Consider the following 12,097-nt stretch of genomic DNA (forward strand, 5'->3'; position numbering starts at 1 on the left):
AGAAGAGGGAAGATATACACAGTGACTCTATCCCACTAGTGTATTAGCTTGGGATTAAGCTTGGACATTCAGTCTCTGAGGAACCCAAAGCACACTGGAGCCAATGCAAAGTCATTGGGAGGGATTATTCCTCCCCACTATGGCCTCCATATCCTGCAGCAGTGAATGAGGGCCATAGAAGCCCCAAAGCAAATAATACTCCTGAGGCAGGTGCTGTATAAGACAGCACCATGCTGCCCTATAACTTTCACACACACACAAATACTCACTTCTGCAAGGTTCAGTGTCAGAGTATGTGGTGAGCGGCGCTGGGGAGCACGTCAGGGCCAGAGGTGTTGTGCAAAGCACTATCATCATCTTGAGCAGTTCCAGGTTACAGAGTTGATCATAGGCAGGCCAAGCAGAGCTGCTATAATTTAGAACAACTCCCTGAACTTCCTAAGATACAGGGAGAACTGTTATGCTCTCTTCTCAGGCCCAAATCAAAAAGGTACAAAACTGTCTCAAAGCCACCTTTGGCCTCACCCCACTGGGCTGTTAGTGTTCTCAGGCAAGGAAGGACTAGTATGAGAGATATATGGAGAGATTCACAGAAATGAGGAGGGTGGAAATAAGAAGATTGCAAGTAGAACTAGGTGAAATTTTGGGGGCTAAAAGTTTATTCACCAAAAAATGCAGTTTTGAGTCAAGCAAAACTATTTGCAAATCCAGGCCAATTTCAGCAAATAGTGTTAGCTGGAAAAAAATGGAAAATTTCTTTAAAAAAAAACTGTTTTGTTTTGACATTTTTGAACCAAAAAAAAAAATACAAATTTTTGTTTCAAAGTGATGTTTTCCTTTGAAATTGAGCTTTTTAAAAAAAAATGGTAAAAAATACCTGAAAATTAAACAAATTAAAGAAAAAAGGGGGAAAATAATCAAAATGTTTCATTCAACCCCAATTTTGTTTTTGTTTTAGCCACTGAGCTAAAAAAATCAATTATTCACTCAGATCTAGTTAGAAGAGCCATATCTAAAATGCAAATGGAGGCATGAGGGACTCTGGGAGGGAGAAAAGTTAACTGCGTAACTTTTGAAGGAACAGTATATTGAGCTATTTTAGTCTCACCAATGAACCAGCCAACCAATTTACTGTGCTATGTATTTGTAGATAAAAAGACCTGATACTAAACCATACTAATCTCTCCCATACACTTTGGAATCTACCCCCATATTAAATGGTCTTTATTTGTTTGCTTCAAATGGGTTTCATATTTATTAATTTGCTAAACAGCTGTCGCAAATTCATAGATTTTAAGGCCAGAAGAGACCATTATGATAATCTAGTCTGGCCTTGGGCATAACACAGGCCATCAAATTTAACCCAGGAATTCCTTCATCAAGACCATAAAATCTGCTACAGCATATCTCTTAGATGCTATGTCAAGGCTCCCCAAAACTACACCTGTATAAGTTATGATTCCCTTATCACAAAAAGACAGCTACCACAATGGACAAGCTTAGAAAGGAGCCTAATAACTACCACCAAAGAGAATGATCATCTGACCCTAGGGTGTTTTCTTCAGGTATGCATGGAGGTATGATAGCAAGGCAGTGTAAAAAAATTGCACTGAGACAGCCCTTTCTGCACCAGACAAAACTCCTGTTTCCTACAGGGTAAGGAGGATCGGGCCTTAAATTCACACCAACTATTTTTATGTAAAAGAATTGGAGGTTGAATTCATCCACAATTCCATCAGTTAATTTGCTTAATACTATTACTTATTATTAGTGTTCATAAATTAAAATATGGAGCTCTGCTTTTTATATGCGATTTTATAAACGAATGACAATAAATAATAATTTGGTAAAGTTGCTTAGTCTTATTTAGCTTCTTTCTAGCCTTCAAACTTCATAACTAATGCTCTTTTGATGATTATTCTGTTCCATAATTTGATGCTGTAGTTGCTGTAGCAGAATATTGCTTTGTCTAACAAGGCTATTGATGGACTATGCAGCACATTTCTCTTGCAAGTTGGTACCCAGGGGTTTCCCAGTTTGCTAGATCTTCTCTCCACTTTGCTTCCAACCTAATGGATTGCTTGAAGGATACGATGGGCCATGTTATCAGAGACCTGCAAGGGAAGGTGATGGCCTTACCAGAGGTAATCCAAACCCTTCAGGAGCACAACAATGTCAGAAGAGAAAATCACAAGACCTTACGGGAAAAGAATGAGGATATGATCAAGGCCTTCCAGGAGAGAAACGAGGCCTTTTGGGAAAAGAACATGATCCTCTGGACAAAGAGTATGAATCTCTGGGAAAATGTCAAGACCCTATTAATGGAGGAGCTGGAGCTCTGGGGAGAAGACCTAGACCTGTGGGAAAATGAGCTGGAGCTTTGGAAGAAGGAATTGGACCTCTGGGAGGAGGAACTGGGATTCCTTGAAGAGTAAGAATGCTCATAAGGAGGAGGAAAGAGCCAGTATAAACTACTGTATTGGCCCAGAAGCCAGAAATTGTGGTTTTATGTGTGTACAATAACTCTTGTCTTCTTGAGCGAAGAAACCTAATAAAGTATTGATTGAGTTTCAACATCTCAAGCACCAGAGTGTTTTACATCTAGGTTTGTTTGTATTGCATTCATTTCATTTCCTTGTCTCCATTTTTGTTCTCTTATGGAAGGGTCAATTTCACACAGACATTGTTCACCAACCCAGGCTCTGATCCTTTCACCTGTAAAAAGAGTTAGTGGGGTCTACTAGAGCTTAGTTCTCAGGAGGAAGAATGTGTAACCACCAAATTGCTCTTCATCCTCATACAATTAAACAGAACTGTTTACAGTATCAATTATTTTCTTACATATGATGCAATGGAGATGATGGATATTACTAGCTAGTTTGCTTTTAGAATGCAAAAGACCTTATTGCAGTAAATGTGCTGGAGGCTGGACAAGTCGTGTCTACTTGGAGATGTCTAAGAACGGGTTAGACCAGAGGTGAGCAAACTCTGGCCCGCAGGCCACATCCAGCCCGTGGGACTGTCCTGCCCTGCCCCTGAGCTCCTTGCCGGGGAGACTAGCCCCAGCCACTGCCCTGTTGTCCCCCCTCCCCCGCAGTCATGCCACCGTGTGAGCAGCGCTCTGGTCTACCGCTCCTGTTGGGCAGCGCAGCAGCATAGCTGGCTCCGGCATGGTAAGGGGGCGGGGAGTGGGGGGGGTGGATAAGGGGCAGGGAGTCCTGAGGGGCAGTCAGGGGACAGGGAGAAGGGTGGCAGAGGTTCTGGGGAAGGGGGACAGTCAGGGGACAGGGAGCAGGGGGAGTTGGATAGGGAGTGGGGTCCTGGGGGGCAGTTAGGGGCCGGGGGTCCTGGGAGGGGGCGGTCAGGGGTCAAGGAGCGGGGGGGGATGGATGGGTCGGAGGTTCTGGGGGAGGGGGCAGTCAGGGGACAGGAAGCAGGGGGAGTTGGATAGGGGGTGGGGTTCCAGAGGGCCATTAGGGGTGGTGGTGTGAATAGGGGTCGTGGCAGTCAGGGGATGGGGAGCTGGATAGGGGGTGGGGTCCCTGTGGGAACTTAGGGGTGGGGAGTCCTGGAAGGGGGCGGTCAGGGGTCAAGGAGCGTGGGGCATTGGATGGGTCGGGGGTTCTGAGGGGGGCAGGAAGTGGGAGGGGGAGGATAGGCGGTGGGGGCCAGGCTGTTTGGGGAGGCATAGCATACAGTTGCGCAACCCCGATGTGGCCCTCAGGCCAAAAAGTTTGCCCACCCCAGGTTAGACGAACATTTACTTGGTCCTGCCTCAGCACAGAGGGTTGGACTAAATGAACTTGAGGTCCCTTCCAGCCCTCCATTTCTGTGATTCTACTTGTGCTCCTCCCAACTCCCATCTCCTTGCTTTTTCTTGTGCTCAGAGCCCCAAGGCAGCCAGACACTATCCCAATACCATGACTTGCAGGGATTGGCTCTTGGAGCATTCCCGAAAGCCAGATCACCACATTTTCACTTCCCATGCTCCTAGATAGAGCTGGTCAAATAGGGGGGAAATAAATTTGTGCATCATGTGCAAAGCCATGCATTGAATTCACCTTTCTGCATGGCTAGTGTGGTCAGATTGGACTCCTTAATTGGAGTATTTGGACCACTTACTGGGTGTCTTGGGGAAATGTACATGAATCTTTCCTGTTTTAGTAAGAATGATCGTTCATCTAAACTGTAGGGAAATTTCATCATTTTGTTACACTTCAGTTATTGAAGCAGAGAGCAAAACCAATATCACGTGACTTCACAATCACACCACATGTACCAAATAATTAAGAAGCTGCAATCAGTCTCTATATTCTGAGATGGAACACTAAGGGTTCTGGATCTTTTAGAACGTTCTCATCTTTAGGGTGCATGCACTAATTGCCATAACAGCACTATCCATAACCCTAGAGACTTCAGCAGCGTAGAGAAGAAGAGCAGGTCAGTTCAATATAAATAATACTTAATTACAATTCTGTGTCAGGAATGGAAGTTTTAGTTTAGAATTCAGTCTGAGAGGTAAAGACAGACATTGAAGAGAAGGTCAATTTTCCAGAAAAAAGGGCCTCAAAGCATTTTTTAGCCTTTTTTCCCCCAAGCTAATCATGAAAAGGTAGCACCACACAGGGCTGGTAGTAGGCAATTGTACAAACAATCTGCTGATCACTCAGTCCATCTTGGGAAAGGCATTTCTGGTCTAAGTTCATAGTAGAGTGAACTCTGAAATGAAATTTCTCCACTAAACTTTTGGAATCCCTCTACTCTTTTGAAAGAGCATCAGAAGTGAAGGAGTAGGGGAGATTTCCCTGGACAGACAATATTGAAATAAAACACCCGTGTTTATATATTATTGGTTTTTACAAGTAAAATTCAGCTCTGTGAAGAGTTAGCACAACGTATACACACTGCTTCGGTGTCACTGATCCCGCAACATGTCCTCATTCAATTCAAGGGAGCGCTATCCAGATGGACTGCAGAGTCTCTGCACTACACCTTGCAGGACCAGGCCTTTTATCCCTATTTTGTGGGCTTCGGTTAGAGCTCAGTGGTGCATCCACCTGGGCCTGACTCTCTTCACAAGAGAAGATTTCTCCCTACATTTAGATAATTCAAGATATATTTGCTGTACCTTGATGACATTGATGATTTAGTATTTTTCCAGAGTTGTTATAAAAATATTTGCACTCAATTTATTCCAACTTGTTTCTTCTCATCACCTACAGACACTATTGGAATTGTAGGCCCATTTTCCAAACATCATGGTATTTTTTTTAAATGTTGAATGCAGAAATTAGTTTCAACGTCTAAATTACAAGTGGTTGCATTTTAATTGCCATTTCACAATTTTTTTATATAAATACAACTTGTATAATAAATATTCTTTGCCTTTGTGCAGCACATTCATCCTGAGAAACTCAACATGCTTCAGAACATTCATGAATTCATAATCCTCACAAGCACCAATTTGGGTATTATCATCCCCATTCTGACGCACATAGAATTTACGAGGCAAATCTGCTACCCTTTTTGCACTCTCTAATTCCTTACTCTGGGAGTAGTTCCAGAGATTTTAACTGGCGTACTTGCAGATTAAGATACATCCTATTCAAACGGAGTGAGGATTGTAAGATCTCAGCCTAAATTAATTGTTCAATACAACACAGAACGTAAGGAGCAGATCTGGGAAGAGATCCCAGATTTCCTCACACAGCATCATTGTGAGCACCTACAAGACTATCTTTCCAATACTTAACATATCAAGAACCACAAAGACAGGAAGTGCTAATAGTATGTCTATAAAAATATTTGCTGTAGTTATAATTTCTTTTAATCAAGTCATACCCCAATTTTTAACAATACCTTATCAAATCTGGCTACTTAAATTTATGCTGGTCATATTAAGGGCCAATAATTTAAGGGATTTTATTTTATAAAGGGATGGTAAGAAAAAAATATAATACAGAGTAGTTGTGTACACACGCCAAGATTTTCAAAAGGGTCTAATGATTTAGGGTGCCTCAATTTTTCAGTACCAAATTTGAAACAGCTTAAAGGGGCCTGATTTTCAGAGAGTGGCTGTTCAGCCTGTTCTGAAAATCAGGCTCCTTTAAGGAGTCTCAAGTTGGACACCTAAAAGAGAGGCACCTAAATGACTAGTCACTTTTGAAAATCTTAGCCACAGATTTTAAATAACCCAGCATATTGTGGAACACCTCATTTAGGCTTACTTGCTAACTTTCTTCTCTAGTGTAGCTTAAATCTGTCCTATAAACTTCATAGCTAATGCTGTTTGTTTGATTTCTATTCCTTGACTTCCTACTTTAGTGGTCCTGCGTGAGCGTTTTCACAGACGCCCACCTGCTCTGCTCCTCACACAGGCTACCACCTAGTGCACTGTACAGCAGCAAATTTATGCTCAAGAGGTTCCTTGTTTCACCCAATCATCTCCAAATCCAGCAGTGACTGATGGATCAGAGGAAGCAAAAAACAGAACGAGGGTTGGACTATGGCACCTTACGGGTCAGAATAAACAATGAGACATTTGTCTCACATAACACAAAGCAGGAGACCAAGAACCGTTTGGCACCCTTTACTAACCTCCGCAAGAAGCATCTCAGCAAGTGTCTGAAGGAGGAGAAAAGGGCCTTACAAGAAGAGATCAAGGTCTTCTGGGAGGAGAACAAAGATTTCCATGAAGAGATCAAGGCCTTTCAAGAGGAGAACAAAGCCAAGGCCATGAAACTGGAGATTAAGGCCTTCCAAGAAAAGAACAAGAACTTCATGGAAGAGATCAAGACATTTCTGGAGGAAAACAAGGCCTTCCAACTGAAAAAGAAAGCTTTCCAAGAACAGCTTAGCACAATTCAAGAAAAGATTGAAGCCTTCCAGGAGAAGATCAAGGTCTCTGAGGAGGAGATTGCGGCCTTTGAGGAAAGGAATGAGGCTTTCCGGGAAACAATCAGGGTCTTCCAGAGAAAAAACAAGGGCTTCCAAGAAAAAAATAAGGCCCTGCGTGAGAAAAACAAAGCCTTGCAGGAAAAGAATGAAGCTGCCCAGGAGAAGAACAATACTTTTTGGAAGGAATACAAAGCTTTCTGGAAGAAGGACAAGGTCTTCTGGGAGGAGGATATGGCCATCTCAAGGGATAAAATGGCCCTCTGGGAAGAGTACATGGCTTTCAGGGAGAATGATCAGGACCTACAAGAGGAAAAAGGAGCTCTTTGGGACATGGTAGAAGTCCTGTGGGATGAGAAATATGCCCTGTGGAAGAAGGTATACAGCCCAGCAGGAGAACAACAACTAGCTGAAGCTGCAGAGAACAATGCTGATGGTGATCATGGCCCAGCTGTACATACTATGACAAACACACCAAGGCAGGTCTAGAGGAGTACCTTGCTGCCAAGCACTGGGTTCTCATGTGTCCTGAAACACATATATATTTGCTCCTCTGACCCCAGAAGCTTAATAAAGTCCTGATGGAGCTTTAGAAAAGGGGAGCGTCAGAGTGTTATTTTACCCTTAGGTATGTTTTTATTGCATCTGATTCCTTCAGCTGTGTCATAGTTGGTGGGTGAGGTTCCAACAACCAAAATTACTTACTGTCATTCTAAAAATAGTTGAGAATTGGACACACACAAAAACAACTTCCTTGCAGGTACAGGTTTCTTAATCCCACTGCAGGTGGCTGAATTTCTTTTTTAAAATGTTTACCCAAGATATTAAACTGCAAACTCTGATTTCCTATTATTCACATGGCAATTTGTTTATGTTTTTGTTATTTTCATGTATTCAGATCACTTCCTGATATCTGCAAAATATTCATGGGCAGAGATGGTTGCAATTTTCTGAATTTTGATGATAAATGAAACAAAATGGGATGAAATTTTGCAAATATTTTTGCAAAAATATCATCTCCCTTTTTAACCGCCCTGTGATGGGGTGTCCACCCCACCCAGGACTGGAGGGTGTTAAGGTGGCTGGGTAGGCCTATTAACTCCACAGGCTGCACCTGGAGGGAGAGCCAGGGAGCAGGGAATTGATGGCAAGCAGGTTTCAGCTGAGCAGGAACAGGTGGGGCCCATAAAGCCGGCACCTGATAGGTGCTGCTGCTGGGATAGAGCACCAGTCACACCCTGGGAAGAGGTATTGTGAGAGAAAGGGGGGAACCAGGAATGTAGGAAGGAAGCCGTCCAGGGAAGAAGCAGTCAGGGCCGGGAGAGTAAAGCCCAGAACTGCTGGGTTGAGGTTCCTTGGACTGGAACCTGAAGTTGAGGCTGGGCTCATGTTCACCTACCAGCCACTGAAAGAGCTCCACCTGAGGCAGTGGATGGGAAGACTGCCTAGGACTGCTGAAGGAAAGACTTTGATATACTCCAGAAGAGGGGAATGAGGAGTGACCCGATTGAATTGCTGAATCATGAAGAGGATGCTGCGGTTCCTGGAGTGAGAGAGGGGCTGCAGACCAAGAGAGAGACAGATGGTGTGCAACTGCAGGAAGTTGCATTGACCTTGAGAGCTAATCCCCAGGAGTGGGTGCCAGACAAGTGGTGTCACCCGGTGACACATCCACAGAACTTGTTGAAAAAATTTAAACCCTCTCCTCCCCAAGAGGATTTTTTTGTTGGGTGGAGGCAGTGAAATTTTTCATGAAAAATTATTCCATTTCTCAACTAGCTCTATTCATCAATTTTAGCATGAATACACTATGTACAAAAACTCCCACTGGAAATGTTTCAGGCATCACTTCTTGTTCTCTGTTCATTATTGTCCTGGTCTTAAAAGTTCCAGTCATCCAATCAGGAAACAAAAACAATGTCATTACCACTGTCTTCTATTTTCCAGAAGCCTTCAGAACCTTTCCAGAGCAGTAGTTTATATAGGTAACTAGGCCTTGCATGTTGTATATAGTTAGTAAACATAGTTATTTGGACTGCCCCATCCCTGTGTGGTTCCTTCATATTATGTTTGTTGCATAAAGAGCAGAAGACACAACAATGACCAATCCAGCAGCACTAATAACGAATAGTGAATCACCAGAGTAATCAGTTTATGAAGCCAACATCTGCTCATCCCAACTTTTCAGTGAATTCTGACAAACAAATACATTCAAAAAAATTAGAATCAGTTGATTCTGGTTTACAAATTATTTGTGAACAGGAAATGGAGCTAAATCATTACAAATACTGCAACTCAAACATCCTTTTCTTTACACTGTTAGCCAGGTAGGAATATGTAGCCAAGGAGATGGAGACTTCAGCGGCCGGTTAGAAATAATCAGTAACCTATACTCAAAACACAGTTTCCATGGAAGCTATTCAGCATATGGTATAGCATTTCCAAGAGGAGTTCTCTAACTGACACTAACAATGCAATGTCTGTGCTATACCCAGGCCTAACAGCAGACTGACTAGTTTGAAAGAGACCTGAGGTATTTGGATATTGCTGGAGTTGCCTCGTTAAAATCTTTTCAACCATCTTTCCTCCAATAATCACCCCATCCCGAAAATCCTAGTTTTGGGAATTGATCATATCAACGAATATTTCTTAACTGTGGGACTAACTCTAACTTAGAAACTGGTACCTTGCACTCCCTCAAGGAGGGTGTTCATGTATAATAATAGTCCCAACAGTTATCCTGGATTATGCCAGCCAGAAAAGACACATCTGCAACTTGCAGGCCAAAGCATGTACTCTCTACAGAACCATGTTGAGCATCAGCAGCCAAAAGCCAAGCGCAGAAGACTCTGCATTTGTCTCCCTGGGAACTGCCTCTATATAAAGGAGCATTGATCAGTCTGAACGCAAGTGATAGTTGAGCAACTGTGGTCAATACTGGATTGGGAACAAGGTATTCATGTAAGGGGACTGTTGGTGAATACATAGCCAATGGCTCTTGATATGGAATTAGAGATAAGACTGAATGTGAAAAGACTGTAGGACCTGGCCTCCAGCATGGTAAAAGGAAGTTTAACCAAAGATACACAGAAGGTGACTTCTACCTACTGGCAATGAGAAACATTTGCTTTATTTGTGAGACATTTTGCCAGTTCATTTACATGCTCAGCACCTCCAACTTGGTGGGGGGAGCTGTCTTTTGGAATTTCCAGGCTGGCACATTTTGTTGTGACACTTCATGTCAATTTGTGTCAATCACATCACAATACATTACATCATGTACGGGAACAAAGTTTGACAGAGGTAAACAAACCAGATGAGGCTTAACATGGACTGGCAGTCTAGTAATTAGAAGATTCTATATAGTCAAAAGTTTAGTTAGATAAACCCCACTGGCAATGACTTTGGAAAAGAAAAGAATGAATCACACTGTAGTGTAGAGGAATTGGATAGTATCCTTTGCAATTGTTTGAGAGCCCTCTAGCAGGCCTGTCTATCTTCTATTGCAGAAGCCACCAGAACCTAGCAGACTAGCAGCGTATATATGTAGCTAGTAAACATGGTTATTTGGAATCTCACTCTGTCCAGGTGGTTTCCTCATATTCTTAATCGTGTTAAGAGGACAGACTCATTATGTATTCCCTATATGCAAACAGATTGATGAAATGAGTTTTTGCTGCCTTAGTCCTTGGTGTATATTTTGGGCTGGATTCTACTAAGCTAGGTACAGAATAAGGTACTATTCCGCATGAATAAGCGTAGCAGAATCTAACTCTTTGTAAATAAGTTGCCCATTAATTATGAAATAATTGCCTATACTCCTTGGTGGAAGGAAGACAGATGCTACAATTTGGTTGCAGCATTAAGGACCCTACTTAATTTCACACTATGTACCTAATGTTTTTGTGCTGATGAAGGGGAGTACATAGGGTGTGGGAAGCAGAAAAAACTAGTGTCAACTCTATGGTATGCTTCCTGTGGCGCCCCCTCCATGCATATCACAGATTTGGGGTTGCAGATGACATAGAAGGATCAGTGAGAGACAGAAACGGGGAGCAACAGCTCTCTGTAATATCCCTCCCTTGGGCTCATGTGAAGTAGCACTGGTGATTCAACTACTAAAAGGCTTCCATTGTTTGTCCCCCGAAATAGTAGAACCTACTAAGCATGGCTGTGAAATGTGTGGTATAGGGCCTTATCCAATTCCCAGTGAAGTCAACGGAACTCCATTTGAGTTGAATCATCCCAATAATGATTTAGCCATGAGCAAATCAGTCACCTGGGGTGTGTATGTGAGATGTGTGTCCTTTGTGCACTGTTGCAATTCATTGCTAGTGTACTGGTCATCTCTAAATCTCAGATGGGCTTGGGGTTGATGGAGACAAGAGGAGTTTAGGCAAAAAAGGGGTATGTATGGCTTATGCAAGTCACTAATGAATACAGAAAACTTCTGCAAGAATAAGTTGACTCAGCTCCATTGTTTTCAGTAGCACTCTGCTGATTTACATAATCATGGGTTCTCCATTTTAAACAACCAAAATTCCAGTTTTCTAAATCTACTTTAATAATACCCCTTACTGAGATGATTAGTTATTATAATCTAGTTTATTACCTATTAGCTGTGGGTTAAGTGATCAAAGTTAATATCTTAAAACAAAGAACTGACCACTGAAATATCCCTGTCGTGAATTGTACATCAGGAGAATAAAAAACCATAAATTATTTCACAGGTTCTTCCTTGGCATCTCTAAGAACTGACTCTGTAGATGTAATTAAGCTAATATATCTTCTCCAGCGAAGCTGTTCTACTCAAAAAATAGCCTTTTTATTCGTTAAACAGGTTCATTCTTTAATCTTCCTCACCTCTTGACCCCAGATCAGATTCACAAAGTCCCAAGTGGGTAGCAGAACAGCTGGATACAGTAGGTGGTGATGTAGCTAATGGGAAATCCTAGGGGTTCATTTTTTATTATTATATACAGATACCGTAATTAGAAATGAAGTAAGTCAACCTGTTCACATGAAATTCAAATTGAACCAAACGCCAGGGGGCTCAAAGAACAAGTATTCTTTGAAGCTTCATCAATGGGTTATGAGCATGTTTGATCTTATGTACCATTATCTAGGGATATTGATTTTAGGCAAACAAAACAATGAGGTTTCAGAAGGTCAAATCCTGTAAGATGTTGAGCCCCGCTTATGA

The 12,097-nt window shown here is 42.3% G+C and overlaps 1 protein-coding gene across 1 annotated transcript; it reads left to right on the plus strand.

The window, feature by feature from the left end:
* The first annotated feature begins 6,465 nt into the window (after positions 1-6,465).
* On the plus strand, positions 6,466-7,383 carry LOC125644056 (uncharacterized). The gene has a single exon (XM_048867449.2). It carries the CDS (start codon positions 6,466-6,468, stop codon positions 7,381-7,383), a length of 918 nt encoding a protein of 305 aa, XP_048723406.2.
* The last annotated feature ends 4,714 nt before the right edge of the window (positions 7,384-12,097 follow it).

Source organism: Caretta caretta, chromosome 10, assembly GCF_965140235.1.
Source record: "Caretta caretta isolate rCarCar2 chromosome 10, rCarCar1.hap1, whole genome shotgun sequence".
NCBI classification, from domain to species: Eukaryota; Metazoa; Chordata; order Testudines; family Cheloniidae; genus Caretta; species Caretta caretta.

Bases quoted from the DNA above. Each gene is read 5' to 3' on its own strand.
- LOC125644056 (XM_048867449.2), top strand. From the start codon at position 6,466: ATGGATCAGAGGAAGCAAAAAACAGAACGAGGGTTGGACTATGGCACC.